The sequence below is a fragment of the Salvelinus fontinalis genome, chromosome 5 (assembly GCF_029448725.1).
Source record: "Salvelinus fontinalis isolate EN_2023a chromosome 5, ASM2944872v1, whole genome shotgun sequence".
NCBI classification, from domain to species: Eukaryota; Metazoa; Chordata; class Actinopteri; order Salmoniformes; family Salmonidae; genus Salvelinus; species Salvelinus fontinalis.
Window position 1 is genome coordinate 63,043,449 of NC_074669.1, and position 25,226 is coordinate 63,068,674.

Here is a 25,226-nt window from a genome sequence, read left to right on the forward strand (position 1 = left end):
AGAGAGACAGAGAGACATTACTTAACTCCACCTTACCGCCCACCTGGTTCAGAGAGACAGACATTACTAAACTCCACCTTACCGCCCACCTGGTTCAGAGAGACAGACATTACTAAACTCCACCTTACCGCCCACCTGGTTCAGAGAGACAGACATTACTAAACTCCACCTTACTGTCCACCTGGTTCAGAGAGACATTACTAAACTCCACCTTACCGCCCACCTGGTTCAGAGAGACATTACTAAACTCCACCTTACTGCCCACCTGGTTCAGAGAGACATTACTAAACTCCACCTTACTGCCCACCTGGTTCAGAGAGACATTACTAAACTCCACCTTACTGCCCACCTGGTTCAGACAGACAGACAGACATTACTAAACTCCACCTTACTGCCCACCTGGTTCAGAGAGACATTACTAAACTCCACCTTACTGCCCACCTGGTTCAGAGAGACATTACTAAACTCCACCTTACCGCCCACCTGGTTCAGAGAGACAGACATTACTAAACTCCACCTTACTGCCCACCTGGTTCAGAGAGACATTACTAAACTCCACCTTACCGCCCACCTGGTTCAGAAGGACAGACATTACTAAACTCCACCTTACTGCCCACCTGGTTCAGAGAGACATTACTAAACTCCACCTTACTGCCCACCTGGTTCAGAGAGACATTACTAAACTCCACCTTACTGCCCACCTGGTTCAGAGAGACAGACATTACTAAACTCCACCTTACTGCCCACCTGGTTCAGACAGACAGACAGACAGACAGATATTACTAAACTCCACCTTACTGCCCACCTGGTTCAGAGAGACAGACATTACTAAACTCCACCTTACTGCCCACCTGGTTCAGAGAGACAGACATTACTAAACTCCACCTTACCGCCCACCTGGTTCAGACAGACAGACAGACATTACTAAACTCCACCTTACTGCCCACCTGGTTCAGAGACAGGCAGACAGATATTACTAAACTCCACCTTACTGCCCACCTGGTTCAGAGAGACAGGCAGACAGATATTACTAAACTCCACCTTACTGCCCACCTGGTTCAGAGAGACAGACAGACATTACTAAACTCCACCTTACCGCCCACCTGGTTCAGAGAGACAGACAGACAGATATTACTAAACTCCACCTTACTGCCCACCTGGTTCAGACAGACAGACAGACAGACAGACAGACAGACAGACAGATATTACTAAACTCCACCTTACTGCCCACCTAGTTCAGAGAGACAGACAGACAGATATTACTAAACTCCACCTTACTGCCCACCTGGTTCAGAGAGACAGACAGACATTACTAAACTCCACCTTACCGCCCACCTGGTTCAGAGAGACAGACAGACAGACATTACTAAACTCCACCTTACTGCCCACCTGGTTCAGAGAGACAGACAGACAGACATTACTAAACTCCACCTTACTGCCCACCTGGTTCAGAGAGACATTACTAAACTCCACCTTACCGCCCACCTGGTTCAGACAGACAGACAGACAGACAGACAGACAGGCAGACAGATATTACTAAACTCCACCTTACTGCCCACCTGGTTCAGAGAGACAGACAGACATTACTAAACTCCACCTTACCTCCCACCTGGTTCAGAGAGACATTACTAAACGCCACCTTACTGCCCACCTGGTTCAGAGAGACAGGAAGACAGACATTACTAAACTCCACCTTACTGCCCACCTGGATCAGAGAGACAGGAAGACAGACATTACTAAACTCCACCTTACTGCCCACCTGGTTCAGAGAGACATTACTAAACTCCACCTTACTGCCCACCTGGTTCAGAGAGACATTACTAAACTCCACCTTACTGCCCACCTGGTTCAGAGAGACAGGCAGACATTACTAAACTCCACCTTACTGCCCACCTGGTTCAGAGAGACAGACATTACTAAACTCCACCTTACTGCCCACCTGGTTCAGAGAGACATTACTAAACTCCACCTTACTGCCCACCTGGTTCAGAGAGACAGACATTACTAAACTCCACCTTACTGCCCACCTGGTTCAGAGAGACAGGCAGACATTACTAAACTCCACCTTACTGCCCACCTGGTTCAGAGAGACAGGCAGACAGACATTACTAAACTCCACCTTACCGCCCACCTGGTTCAGAGAGACAGGCAGACAGACATTACTAAACTCCACCTTACTGCCCACCTGGTTCAGAGAGACAGAGAGACATTACTTAACTCCACCTTACTGCCCACCTGGTTCAGAGAGACAGAGAGACATTACTTAACTCCACCTTACCGCCCACCTGGTTCAGAGAGACAGACATTACTAAACTCCACCTTACCGCCCACCTGGTTCAGAGAGACAGACATTACTAAACTCCACCTTACCGCCCACCTGGTTCAGAGAGACAGACATTACTAAACTCCACCTTACTGTCCACCTGGTTCAGAGAGACATTACTAAACTCCACCTTACCGCCCACCTGGTTCAGAGAGACATTACTAAACTCCACCTTACTGCCCACCTGGTTCAGAGAGACATTACTAAACTCCACCTTACTGCCCACCTGGTTCAGAGAGACATTACTAAACTCCACCTTACTGCCCACCTGGTTCAGACAGACAGACAGACATTACTAAACTCCACCTTACTGCCCACCTGGTTCAGAGAGACATTACTAAACTCCACCTTACTGCCCACCTGGTTCAGAGAGACATTACTAAACTCCACCTTACCGCCCACCTGGTTCAGAGAGACAGACATTACTAAACTCCACCTTACTGCCCACCTGGTTCAGAGAGACATTACTAAACTCCACCTTACCGCCCACCTGGTTCAGAAGGACAGACATTACTAAACTCCACCTTACTGCCCACCTGGTTCAGAGAGACATTACTAAACTCCACCTTACTGCCCACCTGGTTCAGAGAGACATTACTAAACTCCACCTTACTGCCCACCTGGTTCAGAGAGACAGACATTACTAAACTCCACCTTACTGCCCACCTGGTTCAGACAGACAGACAGACAGACAGATATTACTAAACTCCACCTTACTGCCCACCTGGTTCAGAGAGACAGACATTACTAAACTCCACCTTACTGCCCACCAGGTTCAGACAGACAGACATTACTAAACTCCACCTTACCGCCCACCTGGTTCAGACAGACAGACAGACATTACTAAACTCCACCTTACTGCCCACCTGGTTCAGAGACAGGCAGACAGATATTACTAAACTCCACCTTACTGCCCACCTGGTTCAGAGAGACAGGCAGACAGATATTACTAAACTCCACCTTACTGCCCACCTGGTTCAGAGAGACAGACAGACATTACTAAACTCCACCTTACCGCCCACCTGGTTCAGAGAGACAGACAGACAGATATTACTAAACTCCACCTTACTGCCCACCTGGTTCAGACAGACAGACAGACAGACAGACAGACAGACAGATATTACTAAACTCCACCTTACTGCCCACCTAGTTCAGAGAGACAGACAGACAGATATTACTAAACTCCACCTTACTGCCCACCTGGTTCAGAGAGACAGACAGACATTACTAAACTCCACCTTACCGCCCACCTGGTTCAGAGAGACAGACAGACAGACATTACTAAACTCCACCTTACTGCCCACCTGGTTCAGAGAGACAGACAGACAGACATTACTAAACTCCACCTTACTGCCCACCTGGTTCAGAGAGACATTACTAAACTCCACCTTACCGCCCACCTGGTTCAGACAGACAGACAGACAGACAGACAGACAGGCAGACAGATATTACTAAACTCCACCTTACTGCCCACCTGGTTCAGAGAGACAGACAGACATTACTAAACTCCACCTTACCTCCCACCTGGTTCAGAGAGACATTACTAAACGCCACCTTACTGCCCACCTGGTTCAGAGAGACAGGAAGACAGACATTACTAAACTCCACCTTACTGCCCACCTGGTTCAGAGAGACAGGAAGACAGACATTACTAAACTCCACCTTACTGCCCACCTGGTTCAGAGAGACATTACTAAACTCCACCTTACTGCCCACCTGGTTCAGAGAGACATTACTAAACTCCACCTTACTGCCCACCTGGTTCAGAGAGACAGGCAGACATTACTAAACTCCACCTTACTGCCCACCTGGTTCAGAGAGACAGACATTACTAAACTCCACCTTACTGCCCACCTGGTTCAGAGAGACATTACTAAACTCCACCTTACTGCCCACCTGGTTCAGAGAGACAGACATTACTAAACTCCACCTTACTGCCCACCTGGTTCAGAGAGACAGGCAGACATTACTAAACTCCACCTTACTGCCCACCTGGTTCAGAGAGACAGGCAGACAGACATTACTAAACTCCACCTTACCGCCCACCTGGTTCAGAGAGACAGGCAGACAGACATTACTAAACTCCACCTTACTGCCCACCTGGTTCAGAGAGACAGGCAGACAGACATTACTAAACTCCACCTTACCGCCCACCTGGTTCAGAGAGACAGGCAGACAGACATTACTAAACTCCACCTTACTGCCCACCTGGTTCAGAGAGACAGGCAGACAGACATTACTAAACTCCACCTTACCGCCCACCTGGTTCAGACAGACAGACAGACAGACAGACAGACAGACAGACAGACAGAGCGATATTACTAAACTCCACCTTGCTGCCCACCTGAATCAGAGAGACAGACAGGCAGACAGACTGACACACACAGACAGGCAGACAGGCAGACAGGCCATGACTGTTTCTCTAAGAGGAAATATGTTATTTCAGGGTAAAAATGTAGGATCTTAATTTAAGCCAGTTTGCTACAGCAGGAACATAATCTTTCAGCAGCAGGACATGATGTGGATTATAATGAATGGATATTCGGTGTTGGGTTGATACATTAAATACACCTGTCAGCAACGGCTGTGACTGAAATAGAAGGGCTGTCCACATACTTTTGTAAATATAGTGTATGAATTACAAATGGAAAATAAACTGGAACTTCAGAGCTGAGAAGAATTTATTTGATTTATTTAACCTTTATTTAACTAGACAAGTCAGTTAAGAACAAATTCTTATTTACAATGACGGCCTACCCCAGCCAAACCCAAACCCGGACGACGCTGGGCCAATTGTGCGCCGCCCTATGGGACTCCCAATCATGGCCGGTTGTGATACAGACTGGAATCAAACCAGGGTCTGTGGTGACGCCTCTAGCACTGAGATGCGGTGCCTTAGGCCGCTGCGCCATTCGGGAATCCCCCAAAACTCTTAGGATGACTCCTGTTAAGTCTAATTAACCCCAAGACAGTTAAGTCTAATTAACCCCAAAAGACAGTTTAGTCTAATTAACCTCAAAAGACAGTTAAGTCTAACTAACCCCAAAAGACAGTTCAGTCTAATTAACCTCAAAAGACAGTTAAGTCTAACTAACCCCAAAAGACAGTTCAGTCTAATTAACCTCAAAAGACAGTTAAGTCTAATTAACCTCAAAAGACAGTAAAGTCTAATTAACCTCAAAAGACAGTAAAGTCTAATTAATCTCAAAAGACAGTAAAGTCTAATTAACCTCAAAAGACAGTAAAGTCTAATTAACCTCAAAAGACAGTAAAGTCTAATTAATCTCAAAAGACAGTAAAGTCTAATTAATCTCAAAAGACAGTAAAGTCTAATTAACCTCAAAAGACAGTAAAGTCTAATTAATCTCAAAAGACAGTAAAGTCTAATTAACCTCAAAAGACAGTAAAGTCTAATTAACCTCAAAAGACAGTAAAGTCTAATTAATCTCAAAAGACAGTAAAGTCTAATTAACCTCAAAAGACAGTAAAGTCTAATTAATCTCAAAAGACAGTAAAGTCTAATTAATCTCAAAAGACAGTAAAGTCTAATTAACCTCAAAAGACAGTTAAGTCTAATTAACCCCAAAAGACAGTTAAGTCTAATTAACCTCAAAAGACAGTTAAGTCTAATTAACCCCAAAAGACAGTTAAGTCTAATTAACCTCAAAAGACAGTTAAGTCTAATTAACCCCAAAAGACAGATACGTCTAATTAACCCCAAAAGACAGTTAAGTCTAATTAACCTCAAAAGACAGTTAAGTCTAATTAACCCCAAAAGACAGTTTAGTCTAATTAACCTCAAAAGACAGTTAAGTCTAATTAACCTCAAAAGACAGTTAACTCTAATAAACCTCAAAAGACAGTTAAGTCTAATTAACCTCAAAAGACAGTAAAGTCTAATTAATCTCAAAAGACAGTTAAGTCTAATTAACCTCAAAAGACAGTAAAGTCTAATTAATCTCAAAAGACAGTAAAGTCTAATTAACCTCAAAAGACAGTTAAGTCTAATTAACCTCAAAAGACAGTTAAGTCTAATTAACCTCAAAAGACAGTTAAGTCTAATTAACCTCAAAAGACAGTAAAGTCTAATTAACCTCAAAAGACAGTTAAGTCTAATTAACCTCAAAAGACAGTAAAGTCTAATTAACCTCAAAAGACAGTAAAGTCTAATTAATCTCAAAAGACAGTAAAGTCTAATTAACCTCAAAAGACAGTAAAGTCTAATTAACCTCAAAAGACAGTAAAGTCTAATTAATCTCAAAAGACAGTAAAGTCTAACTAACCTCAAAAGACAGTAAAGTCTAATTAACCTCAAAAGACAGTAAAGTCTAATTAACCTCAAAAGACAGTAAAGTCTAATTAATCTCAAAAGACAGTAAAGTCTAATTAACCTCAAAAGACAGTAAAGTCTAATTAATCTCAAAAGACAGTAAAGTCTAATTAACCTCAAAAGACAGTAAAGTCTAATTAACCTCAAAAGACAGTAAAGTCTAATTAATCTCAAAAGACAGTAAAGTCTAATTAACCTCAAAAGACAGTAAAGTCTAATTAACCCCAAAAGACAGTAAAGTCTAATTAACCTCAAAAGACAGTTAAGTCTAATTAATCTCAAAAGACAGTTAAGTCTAATTAACCTCAATAGACAGTAAAGTCTAATTAACCTCAAAAGACAGTAAAGTCTAATTAACCTCAAAAGACAGTAAAGTCTAATTAACCTCAAAAGACAGTAAAGTCTAATTAACCTCAAAAGACAGTAAAGTCTAATTAATCTCAAAAGACAGTAAAGTCTAATTAACCTCAAAAGACAGTAAAGTCTAATTAACCCCAAAAGACAGTAAAGTCTAATTAACCTCAAAAGACAGTTAAGTCTAATTAACCCCAAAAGACAGTAAAGTCTAATTAATCTCAAAAGACAGTAAAGTCTAATTAACCCCAAAAGACAGTCTTGCATTAGTCATTTCACAACAGTACTTTTTTTTAGCAAATTGCATCATTATTGGAAATGTGTGTAGAGCACATTTGTGCACGTCAGTAGAACACATCAAATGCTCTAAGGACTTCTCAGAAGTACAGCTTAGTCTAATGGAGAGAGAGAGAGAGAGAGAGAGAGAGAGAGAGAGGAGAGAGAGAGAGAGAGAGAGAGAGAGAGAGAGAGAGAGAGAGAGAGAGAGAGAGAGAGAGAGAGAGAGAGAGAGAGAGAGAGAGAGAGAGAGAGAGAGAGAGAGAGAGAGAGAGAGAGAGAGAGAGAGAGAGAGAGAGAGAGAGAGAGAGAGAGAGAGAGAGAGAGAGAGAGAGAGAGAGAGAGAGAGAGAGAGAGAGAGAGAGAGACGGAGAGAGACGGAGAGAGAGAGACGGAGAGAGAGAGACGGAGAGAGAGAGACGGAGAGAGAGAGACAGAGAGACAGAGAGACAGAGAGACAGAGAGACGGAGAGAGAGAGCGCCAATATAACATCATCCAACAGAATCATCCAACAGAATACAAGATGGTTCCAATCCAGACACATGTAGATCTCCAGCTGGTGGGTTGGACCGCCTTTGAAAAGATCCTGTGGTTTCACACATCATCACAGCTCCGTACAGTTTCAGTACAGTCAGTTCACACACAGTCCCAGTCTAATATACTGCACACTCAGAACCGGACAGTTTTAAACCTTACAGTACTCTATCATCGTTGGTACAGTACAATCTCAGTCTAACATACTGCACCCTCAGAACCGGACAGTTTTAAACCTTACAGTACTCTATCATCGTTGGTACAGTACAGTCCCAGTCTAACATACTGCACCCTCAGAACCGGACAGTTTTAAACCTTACAGTACTCTATCATCGTTGGTACAGTACAGTCCCAGTCTAACATACTGCACCCTCAGAACCGGACAGTTTAAAACCTTACAGTACTCTATCATCGTTGGTACAGTACAGTCCCAGTCTAACATACTGCACCCTCAGAACCGGACAGTTTAAAACCTTACAGTACTCTATCATCGTTGGTACAGTACAGTCCCAGTCTAACATACTGCACCCTCAGAACCGGACAGTTTTAAACCTTACAGTACTCTATCATCGTTGGTACACTACAGTCCCAGTCTAACATACTGCACCCTCAGAACCGGACAGTTTAAAACCTTACAGTACTCTATCATCGTTGGTACAGTCTCAGTCCAACATACTGCAACCTCAGAACCGGACAGTTTTAAACCTTACAGTACTCTATCATCGTTGGTACAGTCCCAGTCTAACATACTGCACCCTCAGAACCGGACAGTTTTAAACCTTACAGTACTCTATCATCGTTGGTACAGTCCCAGTCTAACATACTGCACCCTCAGAACCGGACAGTTTTAAACCTTAGAGTACTCTATCATCGTTGGTACAGTACAGTCCCAGTCTAACATACTGCACCCTCAGAACCGGACAGTTTTAAACCTTAGAGTACTCTATCCTCGTTGGTACAGTACAGTCCCAGTCTAAGATACTGCACCCTCAGAACCGGACAGTTTTAAACCGTACAGTACTCTATCATCGTTGGTACAGTACAGTCCCAGTCTAACATACTGCACCCTCAGAACCGGACAGTTTTAAACCTTACAGTACTCTATCATCGTTGGTACAGTACAGTCCCAGTCTAACATACTGCACCCTCAGAACCGGACAGTTTTAAACCTTAGAGTACTCTATCCTCGTTGGTACAGTACAGTCTCTGTCTAACATACTGCACCCTCAGAACCGGACAGTTTTAAACCTTACAGTACTCTATCATCATTGGTACAGTCCCAGTCTAACATACTGCACCCTCAGAACCGGACAGTTTTAAACCTTAGAGTACTCTATCCTCGTTGGTACAGTACAGTCTCTGTCTAACATACTGCACCCTCAGAACCGGACAGTTTTAAACCTTACAGTACTCTATCATCGTTGGTACAGTCCCAGTCTAACATACTGCACCCTCAGAACCGGACAGTTTTAAACCTTACAGTACTCTATCATCGTTGGTACAGTACAGTCTCTGTCTAACATACTGTACTGGGATTCAAAATGGTCACCACTCTCTTTGGTAAAAAGCTGAGGGATTGTGGCTGGGGAAAAAGTAACAACTCTCAAATTCATAGACAGAGCTATGGATGCAAGGACTGACCATCTATGAGTTTAAAAATGATGGTTTTAACCATGGATGTACCAATCCCAGAATGCCACTTTAAAGCTGTCTAGTACAGAACAGTCCTTTATGCCGTACCTTGAACCCCAGGCTGATGTTCATGGAGCCGTGTTCAGGTGTTCCTGGGTTCTCACACGTCGTCCTGGATGGTTCTAGAAGGACATAGATCATAATGGGTTACTATCACGAGGATGAGTCTGTCATATCTACGGAAGCATAGATAGCACTTTGTGGAGTCTTTGAAACATATGGGGGGTCGATTCAGACCCGATTCAGACCCGATTCAGACCCGATTCAGACCCGATTTTATGCGCACGTAAATGGTGTGTTCGTACCTTGACTTAAATCCCTCGTAATCGCACCACCTTTGATGAAACGATCAATAAGGTCTAGCATAATGTCGGTTCTAAGTGGAAAACATTATTTTCTCTAATAGATATAACACCATTCTCCATGCACAGTCATCTACACATTATTAAGAGCTGTTGGTAAGATCCAGGGATACGAGTCAGCTGATTGGACAAGGGGGATTGTAAATATACACTACCGTTCAAAGGTTTGGGGTCACTTAGAAATGTAACCTATAGACTGTAGCTGTTACAGTATGATGATGTAACCTATAGACTGTAGCTGTTACAGTATGATGTTGTTACCTATAGACTGTAGCTGTTACAGTATGATGATGTTACCTATAGACTGTAGCTGTTACAGTATGATGTTACCTATAGACTGTAACTGTTACAGTATGATGTTGTTACCTATAGACTGTAGCTGTTACAGTATGATGTTGTTACCTATAGACTGTAACTGTTACAGTATGATGATGTTACATATAGACTGTAGCTGTTACAGTATGATGTTACCTATAGACTGTAACTGTTACAGTATGATGTTGTTACCTATAGACTGTAGCTGTTACAGTATGATGTTGTTACCTATAGACTGTAACTGTTACAGTATGATGTTGTTACCTATAGACTGTAGCTGTTACAGTATGATGTTGTTACCTATAGACTGTAGCTGTTACAGTATGATGTTACCTATAGACTGTAGCTGTTACAGTATGATGTTACCTATAGACTGTAGCTGTTACAGTATGATGTTGTTACCTATAGCCTGTAGCTGTTACAGTATGTTGTTACCTATAGACTGTAGCTGTTACAGTATGATGTTACCTATAGACTGTAGCTGTTACAGTATGATGTTACCTATAGACTGTAGCTGTGACAGTATGATGTTGTTACCTATAGACTGTAACTGTTACAGTATGATGTTGTTACCTATAGACTGTAGCTGTTACAGTATGATGTTGTTACCTATAGACTGTAGCTGTTACAGTATGATGTTGTTACCTATAGACTGTAGCTGTTACAGTATGGTGTTGTTACCTATAGACTGTAACTGTTACAGTATGATGTTACCTATAGACTGTAACTGTTACAGTATGGTGTTACCTATAGACTGTAGCTGTTACAGTATGATGTTGTTACCTATAGACTGTAACTGTTACAGTATGATGTTGTTACCTATAGACTGTAACTGTTACAGTATGATGTAACCTATAGACTGTAGCTGTTACAGTATGATGTTACCTATAGACTGTAGCTGTTACAGTATGATGTTGTTACCTATAGACTGTAGCTGTTACAGTATGATGATGTTACCTATAGACTGTAGCTGTTACAGTATGATGTTGTTACCTATAGACTGTAGCTGTTACAGTATGATGATGTTACCTATAGACTGTAGCTGTTACAGTATGATGTTGTTACCTATAGACTGTAACTGTTACAGTATGATGATGTTACCTATAGACTGTAACTGTTACAGTATGATGTTGTTACCTATAGACTGTAGCTGTTACAGTATGATGTTGTTACCTATAGACTGTAGCTGTTACAGTATGATGTTACCTATAGACTGTAGCTGTTACAGTATGATGTTACCTATAGACTGTAGCTGTTACAGTATGTTGTTACCTATAGACTGTAGCTGTTACAGTATGATGTCGTTACCTATAGACTGTAGCTGTTACAGTATGTTGTAACCTATAGACTGTAGCTGTTACAGTATGTTGTTACCTATAGACTGTAGCTGTTACAGTATGATGTAACCTATAGACTGTAGCTGTTACAGTATGATGTTACCTATAGACTGTAGCTGTTACAGTATGATGTTACCTATAGACTGTAACTGTTACAGTATGATGTTGTTACCTATAGACTGTAGCTGTTACAGTATGATGTTGTTACCTATAGACTGTAGCTGTTACAGTATGATGTCGTTACCTATAGACTGTAGCTGTTACAGTATGATGTTACCTATAGACTGTAGCTGTTACAGTATGATGTTACCTATAGACTGTAACTGTTACAGTATGATGTTGTTACCTATAGACTGTAGCTGTTACAGTATGATGATGTTACCTATAGACTGTAGCTGTTACAGTATGATGTTGTTACCTATAGACTGTAGCTGTTACAGTATGATGTTACCTATAGACTGTAACTGTTACAGTATGTTGTTACCTATAGACTGTAACTGTTACAGTATGATGTTACCTATAGACTGTAACTGTTACAGTATGGTGTTGTTACCTATAGACTGTAGCTGTTACAGTATGATGTTGTTACCTATAGACTGTAGCTGTTACAGTATGTTGTTACCTATAGACTGTAACTGTTACAGTATGATGTTACCTATAGACTGTAGCTGTTACAGTATGATGTTGTTACCTATAGACTGTAGCTGTTACAGTATGTTGTTACCTATAGACTGTAACTGTTACAGTATGATGTTGTCACCTACCTATGCATCGTGGCTGAGAGCCGCTCCAGGTGCTGTCGTCCTGACAGATGCGTGTAGTTGACCCCACCAGGACATAGGGGGCGCTACAGCTGAAGGTAACCTCTGACTTGTAGATTAAACTACGTCCTTCTCTTTTCCCCTTGGCTGGGGTACCAGGGTCTCCACAGAACTTGGCTGGAATGGAGAGGTCCAAAACATTGTCTTTAGTTCACTGAATTCATCCTGACTCATAAACATTGGCTTTTGTTCACTGAATTCATCCTGACTCATGAACATTTGCTTTTAGTTCACTGAATTCATCCTGACTCATAAACATGGGCTTTAGTTCACTGAATTCATCCTGACTCATAAACATTGGCTTTCGTTCACTGAATTCATCCTGACTCATAAACATTGGCTTTCGATGACTGAATTCATCCTGACTCATAAACATTTGCATTAGTTCACTGAATTCATCCTGACTCATAAACATTGGCTTTCGTTCACTGAATTCATCTTGACTCATAAACATTGGCTTTCGTTGACTGAATTCATCCTGACTCATAAACATTTGCATTAGTTCACTGAATTCATCCTGACTCATAAACATTGGCTTTCGTTCACTGAATTCATCCTGACTCATAAACATTGGCTTTAGTTCACTGAATTCATCCTGACTCATAAACATAGGCTTTCGTTCACTGAATTCATCCTGACTCATAAACATGGGCTTTCGTTCACTGAATTCATCCTGACTCATAAACATTGGCATTAGTTCACTGAATTCATCCTGACTCATAAAAATGTGCTTTCGTTCACTGAATTCATCCTGACTCATAAACATTGGCTTTCGTTCACTGAATTCATCCTGACTCATAAACATGGGCTTTTGTTCACTGAATTCATCCTGACTCATAAACATTGGCATTAGTTCACTGAATTCATCCTGACTCATAAAAATGTGCTTTCGTTCACTGAATTCATCCTGACTCATAAACATTGGCTTTAGTTCACTGAATTCATCCTGACTCATAAACATTGGCTTTAGTTCACTGAATTCATTGTGACTCATAAATGAAACATGTTCCTCACTCATGTTTGTTTTATCCATGTTTATAGTGCACGGACAGATCATATGGTATATTATATATATATTATATTATATATATATATATATATGTATATATATATATCTATATATATTATATGGCTGGACTGGAGAGACCCAAAACCCTGACTTTAATTCAATGGGTTATTCTTCATTTATTCCAGGGCTGTCCAACTCATTCCATGTGAGGGCCCAATGGCTGCTGGTTTTGCTATTTCCTTTCAATTTGTTTCCAATGAAGATCTACACAACTAGGTGAGAGGAGTTCCTAGTTAATCAATGAAGTTACCTAGACAACCAGGTGAGAGGAGTTCCTAACTAATCAATGAAGTTACCTAGACAACCAGGTGAGAGGAGAGTTCTTAACTAATTAATGAAGTTACCTAGACAACCAGGTGAGAGGAGTTCCTAACTAATTAATGAAGTTACCTAGACAACCAGGTGAGAGGAGAGTTCCTAACGAATCAATGAAGTTACCTAGACAACCAGGTGAGAGGAGTTCCTATCTAATCAACGAAGTTACCTAGACAACCAGGTGAGAGGAGTTCCTAACTAAACAATGAATTTACCTAGACAACCAGGTGAGAGGAGTTCCAAACTAAACAATGAAGTTACCTAGACAACCAGGTGAGGAGAGTTCCTAACTAATCAATGAAGACAACCAGGTGAGGGGAGTTCCTAACGAATCAATGAAGTTACCTAGACAACCATGTGAGGAGAGTTCCTAACTAATCAATGAAGTTACCTAGACAACCATGTGAGGAGAGTTCCTAACTAATCAATGAAGACAAGCAGGTGAGGGGAGTTCCTAACGAATCAATGAAGTTACCTAGACAACCAGGTGAGGAGAGTTCCAAACTAATCAATGAAGTTACCTAGACAACCAGGTGAGGGGAGTTCCTAACGAATCAATGAAGTTACCTACACAACCAGGTGAGGAGAGTTCCTAACGAATCAATGAAGTTACCTAGACAACCAGGTGAGGAGAGTTCCTAACGAATCAATGAAGTTACCTAGACAACCAGGTGAGGAGAGTTCAGGTACAAGGGAGGAGTGAAAACGCACAGACACATTCGGCCCTCCATGGAATGAGTTTGAGACCTGTGATTAATTATTCATTAGGGAAAGGGAAAGGGGGGATACCTAGTCAGTAGCACAACTGAATGCGTTCAACCGAAATGTGTCGTCCTCATTTAACCCAACCCCTCTGAAACAGAGATGGGTTCAAGCAGCGAAGCCGTGAGAAATTAATGGACTGGTTTGCCTTCATTATTATGAACCCCTGTTAAAACTTCTTGTCAATATGGGGCGCTGTTTTCACTTTGTAAAAATTAGTTCTCAAATTAAACTGCCTCATACTCAATTCTTGCTCGTACAATATGCATATTATTATTACTATTGGATAGAAAACACTCTCTAGTTTCTAAAACCGTTTGAATTATATCTGTGAGTAAAACAGAACTCAATTTGGAGCAAACTTCCTGTCAGGAAGTGAGAAATCTGAAATCGAGCACTCTGTTCTAGGGTCAGTTTATTAATTTGCATGTATTCTATTGGTCGACATGCACTGCATATGCCTTCCCCTAGATGTCAGCAAGCAGTGAGAATTGGAATGGAGTTGCTAGGCAGATCTGAGGCCATATAAGGGCTCTTGGAACCGGGGGTGCACTCTTTTCAACGTTCGCCATGACGCGAGACAGACCTCAGGATGGCATTCTGGAAAGCTCTCGTTATAGGCCTTAGATATATCCGGCTCTGATTTTATTCAATATAGGTGTTAAAAACGTCATAATGTAGTTATTTTAAACCGAGTTATATCAGATTATATCAGTATATTGCGATTTTCGGAATTTTCTTAGTGCTGCGTTATAGTGAGTTGGACACGTCTTCGCCACATGGCTAATGTTAATTACCAAAGTTGAAGGCGACAATCTACAACCGACCAACGATTCTTCTGGACAAAGGACAACTTGCCCAAGATTCTGATGGAAGCTCATCAAAAAGTAAAAACTATTTATGATGTTAATTCGTTGTTCTGTTGAAAAATGTAAAACTACTATTCCGCCACTAATTTCGGTGCGGTCTCGCTTTAACGCACGCTGTATGTCGTAGTAACGTTAATTTTAAAAATCTAACACAGCGGTTGCATTAAGAACTAATGTATCTTTCATTTGCTGTCCAACCTGTATTTTTTTGTCAAGTTAATGATTAGTTATTGATTAGATTAGGTGCCTCTCCCAAGATTTCTCCCGACATTTTCTTTGCAGCTTGGCTACTATTCTCATTGTATTACCACGATTTGTGCCGCTAAATATGCATATTTTCGAACAAACAATATATGTATTGTGTAATATGATGTTATAGGACTGTCATCTGATGAAGTTTTGAGAAGGTTAGTGAAAAATGTAATATCTTTTGCTGGTTTATTCGCTATCGCTAACGTGCATGAATCAATGCTGCTGTGTGGTTGGCTATTGTAGTAAGCTAATATAATGCTAAATTGTGTTTTCGCTGTAAAACACTTAAAGAATCTGAAATATTGGCTGGATTCACAAGATCTTTGTCTTTCATTTGCTGTACGCTGTGTATTTTTCATAAATGTTTTATGATGAGTATTTAGTTAATTCACGTTGCTCTCTGTAGTTATTCTAGTTGCTTTGGTGAGAGTGCAATGTAAAACTATGATTTATACCTGAAATATGCACATTTTTCAAACAAAACATATGCTATACAATAAATATGTTATCAGACTGTCATCTGATGAAGTTGTTTCTTGGTTTCTTAGCTATTTATATCTTTATTTGGTCGAATTTGTGATAGCTACCTATGCAGGAAAAAAACGGTGGGAAGAAAAGTTGTTTCTTTTGCTATGGTGGTTAGCTAATAGAAATACATATTGTGTCTTCCCTGTAAAACATTTTAAAAATCAGAAATGATGGCTGGATTCACAAGATGTGTATCTTTCATCTGGTGTCTTGGACTTGTGATTTCAGGAACATTTTATGATATGATATCCCTGTGGCTTTAGGCTAGGCTATGCTAGTCAGCTTTTTTGATGGGGGGATCACAGATCTGGGTTTGTGACTCGTTAGAGGTTTTAACGGACACCTTAATGAGCCCTATTCTTCCTGGGGTTCTTCTGGGGCATCACGGTTTGAAACACATTCCACATAACTAAAACATATTCCACATAACTAAAACATATTCCACATAACGAAAACCAATTCCACACAACGAAAACATATTCCACATAACTGAAACATATTCCACATAACGAAAACATATTCCACATAACTATAACATATTCCACATAACGAAAACCAATTCCACACAACGAAAACATATTCCACATAACTGAAACATATTCCACTTAACTAAAACATATTCCACATAACTAAAACATATTCCACTTAACTAAAACATATTCCACATAACGAAAACATATTCCACTTAACTAAAACATATTCCACATAACTAAAACATATTCCACTTAAAGAAAACATATTCCACATAACTAAAACATATTCCACAAAACTAAAACATATTCCACATAACTAAAACATATTCCACTTAACGAAAACATATTCCACGTAACGAAAACATATTCCACATAACTAAAACATATTCCACATAACTAAAACATATTCCACTCAACGAAAACGCATTCCACATAACTAAAACGCATTCCACATAACTAAAACGCATTCCACATAACTAAAACATATTCTTCAGTCATGTTCATTTAATAAATGTTTCATATTGGATGGGCCGATTCTATGGCATATTAAATGGTGGTAGTGGAGAGACCCAAACATTGGCTTAGTTAACTTGTTTATGATTTATTATGTATTCTTGATGAGTACCCCCATTAAGTGTAGCCTTAGCAACCCCCACTGTGTTCTTCTTTGTATTCTTGATGTGGATCCCCATTAAGTGAAGCCTTAGCAACACCCACTGTGTTCTTCTTTGTATTCTTGATGTGGATCCCCCAGTGAAGCCTTAGCAACCATGACTGTGTTCTTCTTTGTATTCTTGATGTGGATCCCCCATTAAGTGAAGCCTTAGCAACCCCCACTGTGTTCTTCTTTGTATTATTGATGTGGATCCCCAATAAGTGAAGCCTTAGCAACCCCCACTGTGTTCTTCTTTGTATTCTTGATGTGGATCCCCATTAAGTGTAGCCTTAGCAACCCCCACTGTGTTCTTCTTTGTATTCTTGATGTGGATCCCCATTAAGTGAAGCCTTAGCAACCCCCACTGTGTTCTTCTTTGTATTCTTGATGTGGATCCCCATTAAGTGAAGCCTTAGCAACCCCCACTGTGTTCTTCTTTGTATTCTTGATGTGGATCCCCATTAAGTGAAGCCTTAGCAACCCCCACTGTGTTCTTCTTTGGCACATATCTAAATCATTCAGTTTTTTTTATCAATCTTTTATCCATGGGTAGATCACATGGTATCATATGGTATATCACTTTAGTTTGGATTCTTTTCAAGTGATTCAATCAGGTCTTTTATTTGATTGTTGAGTTTTTTTGGACACCAGCCACCAGTGAATATTTACTGTAAGAAGATTCTTTGAATAGAGACTCCAGTGTCCGCGGGGTGAAGAGGGGGGAGAGCCATCCCGGGGTTTACATCTTAATAATTACCCTCTTCAAAAATGTACTTCCTGACATGGCCTTGGGGTTAACACAACTGAAGGCATCCGTGCCAGACAGTACAACAGCTCTACCTCTCGGTATGCATTCCAAATGGCACCCTACTCCCTACACACTGTAGTGCACTACTGCTGACTGGAGCCCAGTCAAAAGTAGTGCACTAATAAGGGAATAGGGTGCTATTTGCCTCCCCTGTCAGTAGCGCAGGGATGGAACGAAACCCTGTGGCTTACTGCTCCTCCACTACTCCACTGTCTGCCTAAAGGATTAGGACCACCAGGAGCTGAAGCAGAGGAATCAGCCATTCTCCCTCTCTACCAGCTGAAACAGAGGAATCATCCATTCTCCCTCTCTACCAGGAGCTGAAACAGAGGAATCATCCATTCTCCCTCTCCACCAGGCTGAAACAGAGGAATCATCCATTCTCCCTCTCCACCAGGCTGAAACAGAGGAATCATCCATTCTCCCTCTCCACCAGGCTGAAGCAGAGGAATCATCCATTCTCCCTCTCCACCAGGAGCTGAAGCAGAGGAATCATCCATTCTCCCTCTCCACCAGGCTGAAACAGAGGAATCAGCCATTCTCCCTCTCCACCAGGAGCTGAAGCAGAGGAATCATCCATTCTCCCTCTCCACCAGGCTGAAACAGAGGAATCATCCATTCTCCCTCTCCACCAGGCTGAAACAGAGGAATCATCCATTCTCCCTCTCCACCAGGCTGAAACAGAGGAATCATCCATTCTCCCTCTCCACCAGGAGCTGAAACAGAGGAATCATCCATTCTCCCTCTCCACCAGGAGCTGAAGCAGAGGAATCATCCATTCTCCCTCTCCACCAGGCTGAAACAGAGGAATCATCCATTCTCCCTCTCCACCAGGCTGAAACAGAGGAATCATCCATTCTCCCTCTCCACCAGGCTGAAACAGAGGAATCATCCATTCTCCCTCTCCACCAGGCTGAAACAGAGGAATCATCCATTCTCCCTCTCCACCAAGCTGAAACAGAGGAATCATCCATTCTCCCTCTCCACCAGGCTGAAACAGAGGAATCATCCATTCTCCCTCTCCACCAGGAGCTGAAGCAGAGGAATCATCCATTCTCCCTCTCCACCAGGAGCTGAAGCAGAGGAATAAGCCATTCTCCCTCTCCACCAGGAGCTGAAGTAGAGGAATCATCCATTCTCCCTCTCCACCAGGAGCTGAAGCAGAGGAATCATCCATTCTCCCTCTCCACCAGGAGCTGAAGTAGAGTAATCAACCATTCTCCCTCTCCACCAGGAGCTGAAGCAGAGGAATCATCCATTCTCCCTCTCCACCAGGCTGAAACAGAGGAATCAGCCATTCTCCCTCTCCACCAGGAGCTGAAGTAGAGGAATCATCCATTCTCCCTCTCTACCAGGAGCTGAAACAGAGGAATCATCCATTCTCCCTCTCCACCAGGCTGAAGCAGAGGAATCATCCATTCTCCCTCTCTACCAGGAGCTGAAACAGAGGAATTATCCATTCTCCCTCTCCACCAGGCTGAAGCAGAGGAATCATCCATTCTCCCTCTCCACCAGGCTGAAACAGAGGAATCATCCATTCTCCCTCTCTACCAGGAGCTGAAGCAGAGGAATCAGCCATTCTCCCTCTCCACCAGGAGCTGAAGCAGAGGAATCATCCATTCTCCCTCTCTACCAGGCTGAAGCAGAGGAATCAGCCATTCTCCCTCTCCACCAGGAGCTGAAGGAGAGGAATCATCCATTCTCCCTCTCCACCAGGAGCTGAAGCAGAGGAATCAGCCATTCTCCCTCTCCACCAGGCTGAAACAGAGGAATCATCCATTCTCCCTCTCCACCAGCTGAAGCAGAGGAATCAGCCATTATCCCTCTCCACCAGGCTGAAGCAGAGGAATCAGCCATTCTCCCTCTCCACCAGGCTGAAACAGAGGGATCAGCCATTCTCCCTCTCCACCAGGCTGAAACAGAGGAATCATCCATTCTCCCTCTCTACCAGGCTGAAGCAGAGGAATCAGCCATTCTCCCTCTCTACCAGGCTGAAACAGAGGAATCAGCCATTCTCCCTCTCCACCAGGAGCTGAAGTAGAGGAATCATCCATTCTCCCTCTCCACCAGCTGAAACAGAGGAATCAGCCATTCTCCCTCTCCACCAGGCTGAAGCAGAGGAATCAGCCATTCTCCCTCTCCACCAGCTGAAACAGAGGAATCAGCCATTCTCCCTCTCCACCAGGCTGAAACAGAGGAATCATCCATTCTCCCTCTCCACCAGCTGAAGCAGAGGAATCATCCATTCACCCTCTCCACCAGGCTGAAGCAGAGGAATCAGCCATTCTCCCTCTCCACCAGGCTGAAACAGAGGAATCAGCCATTCTCCCTCTCCACCAGGAGCTGAAGTAGAGGAATCATCCATTCTCCCTCTCCACCAGGCTGAAACAGAGGAATCATCCATTCTCCCTCTCCACCAGGCTGAAACAGAGGAATCATCCATTCTCCCTCTCCACCAGGCTGAAACAGAGGAATCATCCATTCTCCCTCTCCACCAGGCTGAAACAGAGGAATCATCCATTCTCCCTCTCCACCAGGCTGAAACAGAGGAATCATCCATTCTCCCTCTCCACCAGGCTGAAACAGAGGAATCATCCATTCTCCCTCTCCACCAGGAGCTGAAGCAGAGGAATCATCCATTCTCCCTCTCCACCAGGAGCTGAAGCAGAGGAATCAGCCATTCTCCCTCTCCACCAGGAGCTGAAGTAGAGGAATCATCCATTCTCCCTCTCCACCAGGAGCTGAAGCAGAGGAATCATCCATTCTCCCTCTCCACCAGGAGCTGAAGTAGAGTAATCAACCATTCTCCCTCTCCACCAGGAGCTGAAGCAGAGGAATCATCCATTCTCCCTCTCCACCAGGCTGAAACAGAGGAATCAGCCATTCTCCCTCTCCACCAGGAGCTGAAGTAGAGGAATCATCCATTCTCCCTCTCTACCAGGAGCTGAAACAGAGGAATCATCCATTCTCCCTCTCCACCAGGCTGAAGCAGAGGAATCATCCATTCTCCCTCTCTACCAGGAGCTGAAACAGAGGAATTATCCATTCTCCCTCTCCACCAGGCTGAAGCAGAGGAATCATCCATTCTCCCTCTCCACCAGGCTGAAACAGAGGAATCATCCATTCTCCCTCTCTACCAGGAGCTGAAGCAGAGGAATCAGCCATTCTCCCTCTCCACCAGGAGCTGAAGCAGAGGAATCATCCATTCTCCCTCTCCACCAGGCTGAAACAGAGGAATCAGCCATTCTCCCTCTCCACCAGGCTGAAGCAGAGGAATCATCCATTCTCCCTCTCCACCAGGCTGAAACAGAGGAATCATCCATTCTCCCTCTCTACCAGGAGCTGAAGCAGAGGAATCAGCCATTCTCCCTCTCCACCAGGAGCTGAAGCAGAGGAATCATCCATTCTCCCTCTCTACCAGGCTGAAGCAGAGGAATCAGCCATTCTCCCTCTCCACCAGGAGCTGAAGGAGAGGAATCATCCATTCTCCCTCTCCACCAGGAGCTGAAGCAGAGGAATCAGCCATTCTCCCTCTCCACCAGGCTGAAACAGAGGAATCATCCATTCTCCCTCTCCACCAGCTGAAGCAGAGGAATCAGCCATTATCCCTCTCCACCAGGCTGAAGCAGAGGAATCAGCCATTCTCCCTCTCCACCAGGCTGAAACAGAGGGATCAGCCATTCTCCCTCTCCACCAGGCTGAAACAGAGGAATCATCCATTCTCCCTCTCCACCAGCTGAAGCAGAGGAATCATCCATTCACCCTCTCCACCAGGCTGAAACAGAGGAATCATCCATTCTCCCTCTCTACCAGGCTGAAGCAGAGGAATCAGCCATTCTCCCTCTCTACCAGGCTGAAACAGAGGAATCAGCCATTCTCCCTCTCCACCAGGAGCTGAAGTAGAGGAATCATCCATTCTCCCTCTCCACCAGCTGAAACAGAGGAATCAGCCATTATCCCTCTCCACCAGGCTGAAGCAGAGGAATCAGCCATTCTCCCTCTCCACCAGCTGAAGCAGAGGAATCAGCCATTCTCCCTCTCCACCAGGCTGAAACAGAGGAATCAGCCATTCTCCCTCTCCACCAGGAGCTGAAGTAGAGGAATCATCCATTCTCCCTCTCCACCAGGACCTGAAGTAGAGGAATCATCCATTCTCCCTCTCTACCAGGCTGAAGCAGAGGAATCATCCATTCTCCCTCCCCACCAGGCTGAAGCAGAGGAATCATCCATTCTCCCTCTCCACCAGCTGAAACAGAGGAATCATCCATTCTCCCTCTCCACCAGGCTGAAGCAGAGGAATCAGCCATTCTCCCTCTCCACCAGGCTGAAACAGAGGAATCATCCATTCTCCCTCTCCACCAGCTGAAACAGAGGAATCATCCATTCTCCCTCTCCACCAGGCTGAAGCAGAGGAATCATCCATTCTCCCTCTCCACCAGGCTGAAGCAGAGGAATCATCCATTCTCCCTCTCCACCAGCTGAAACAGAGGAATCATCCATTCTCCCTCTCCACCAGGCTGAAGCAGAGGAATCATCCATTCTCCCTCTCCACCAGGCTGAAACAGAGGAATCAGCCATTCTCCCTCTCCACCAGCTGAAACAGAGGAATCATCCATTCTCCCTCTCCACCAGCTGAAACAGAGGAATCATCCATTCTCCCTCTCCACCAGCTGAAACAGAGGAATCATCCATTCTCCCTCTCTACCAGGCTGAAGGAGAGGAATCAGCCATTATCCCTCTCCACCAGCTGAAACAGAGGAATCATCCATTCTCCCTCTCCACCAGGCTGAAACAGAGGAATCATCCATTCTCCCTCTCCACCAGCTGAAGCAGAGGAATCATCCATTCTCCCTCTCCACCAGGAGCTGAAGCAGAGGAATCAGCCATTCTCCCTCTCCACCAGGAGCTGAAGCAGAGGAATCATCCATTCTCCCTCTCCACCAGGAGCTGAAACAGAGGAATCATTCATTCTCCCTCTCCACCAGGCTGAAACAGAGGAATCATCCATTCTCCCTCTCCACCAGGCTGAAACAGAGGAATCATCCATTCTCCCTCTCCACCAGGCTGAAACAGAGGAATCATCCATTCTCCCTCTCCACCAGGCTGAAACAGAGGAATCATCCATTCTCCCTCTCCACCAGGAGCTGAAGCAGAGGAATCATCCATTCTCCCTCTCCACCAGGAGCTGAAGCAGAGGAATCAGCCATTCTCCCTCTCCACCAGGAGCTGAAGTAGAGGAATCATCCATTCTCCCTCTCCACCAGGAGCTGAAGCAGAGGAATCATCCATTCTCCCTCTCCACCAGGAGCTGAAGTAGAGTAATCAACCATTCTCCCTCTCCACCAGGAGCTGAAGCAGAGGAATCATCCATTCTCCCTCTCCACCAGGCTGAAACAGAGGAATCAGCCATTCTCCCTCTCCACCAGGAGCTGAAGTAGAGGAATCATCCATTCTCCCTCTCTACCAGGAGCTGAAACAGAGGAATCATCCATTCTCCCTCTCCACCAGGCTGAAGCAGAGGAATCATCCATTCTCCCTCTCTACCAGGAGCTGAAACAGAGGAATTATCCATTCTCCCTCTCCACCAGGCTGAAGCAGAGGAATCATCCATTCTCCCTCTCCACCAGGCTGAAACAGAGGAATCATCCATTCTCCCTCTCTACCAGGAGCTGAAGCAGAGGAATCAGCCATTCTCCCTCTCCACCAGGAGCTGAAGCAGAGGAATCATCCATTCTCCCTCTCTACCAGGCTGAAGCAGAGGAATCAGCCATTCTCCCTCTCCACCAGGAGCTGAAGGAGAGGAATCATCCATTCTCCCTCTCCACCAGGAGCTGAAGCAGAGGAATCAGCCATTCTCCCTCTCCACCAGGCTGAAACAGAGGAATCATCCATTCTCCCTCTCCACCAGCTGAAGCAGAGGAATCAGCCATTATCCCTCTCCACCAGGCTGAAGCAGAGGAATCAGCCATTCTCCCTCTCCACCAGGCTGAAACAGAGGGATCAGCCATTCTCCCTCTCCACCAGGCTGAAACAGAGGAATCATCCATTCTCCCTCTCCACCAGCTGAAGCAGAGGAATCATCCATTCACCCTCTCCACCAGGCTGAAACAGAGGAATCATCCATTCTCCCTCTCTACCAGGCTGAAGCAGAGGAATCAGCCATTCTCCCTCTCTACCAGGCTGAAACAGAGGAATCAGCCATTCTCCCTCTCCACCAGGAGCTGAAGTAGAGGAATCATCAATTCTCCCTCTCCACCAGCTGAAACAGAGGAATCAGCCATTATCCCTCTCCACCAGGCTGAAGCAGAGGAATCAGCCATTCTCCCTCTCCACCAGCTGAAACAGAGGAATCAGCCATTCTCCCTCTCCACCAGGCTGAAACAGAGGAATCATCCATTCTCCCTCTCCACCAGCTGAAGCAGAGGAATCAGCCATTCACCCTCTCCACCAGGCTGAAGCAGAGGAATCAGCCATTCTCCCTCTCCACCAGGCTGAAATAGAGGAATCAGCCATTCTCCCTCTCCACCAGGAGCTGAAGTAGAGGAATCATCCATTCTCCCTCTCCACCAGGAGCTGAAGTAGAGGAATCATCCATTCTCCCTCTCTACCAGGCTGAAGCAGAGGAATCATCCATTCTCCCTCCCCACCAGGCTGAAGCAGAGGAATCATCCATTCTCCCTCTCCACCAGCTGAAACAGAGGAATCATCCATTCTCCCTCTCCACCAGGCTGAAGCAGAGGAATCAGCCATTCTCCCTCTCCACCAGGCTGAAACAGAGGAATCATCCATTCTCCCTCTCCACCAGCTGAAACAGAGGAATCATCCATTCTCCCTCTCCACCAGGCTGAAGCAGAGGAATCATCCATTCTCCCTCTCTACCAGGCTGAAGCAGAGGAATCATCCATTCTCCCTCTCCACCAGCTGAAACAGAGGAATCATCCATTCTCCCTCTCCACCAGGCTGAAGCAGAGGAATCATCCATTCTCCCTCTCCACCAGGCTGAAACAGAGGAATCAGCCATTCTCCCTCTCCACCAGGCTGAAACAGAGGAATCATCCATTCTCCCTCTCCACCAGGCTGAAACAGAGGAATCATCCATTCTCCCTCTCCACCGGAGCTGAAACAGAGGAATCAGCCATTCTCCCTCTCT

The 25,226-nt window shown here is 44.1% G+C and overlaps 1 protein-coding gene across 1 annotated transcript in view; it reads right to left on the reverse strand.

Moving 5' to 3' along the window:
- The window catches only part of LOC129856014 (CUB and sushi domain-containing protein 3-like), a 749,171-nt gene that overhangs the window by 18,164 nt on the left and 705,781 nt on the right, over positions 1 to 25,226 (reverse strand). Inside the window, exons 87-88 of the mRNA XM_055924143.1 lie at positions 12,289 to 12,462; positions 9,559 to 9,632 (exon numbers count right to left, since the gene is read on the reverse strand). Of these exons, the coding sequence (XP_055780118.1) occupies positions 9,559 to 9,632; positions 12,289 to 12,462 (248 nt within the window). The remainder of the gene's footprint in view (positions 1 to 9,558; positions 9,633 to 12,288; positions 12,463 to 25,226) is intronic.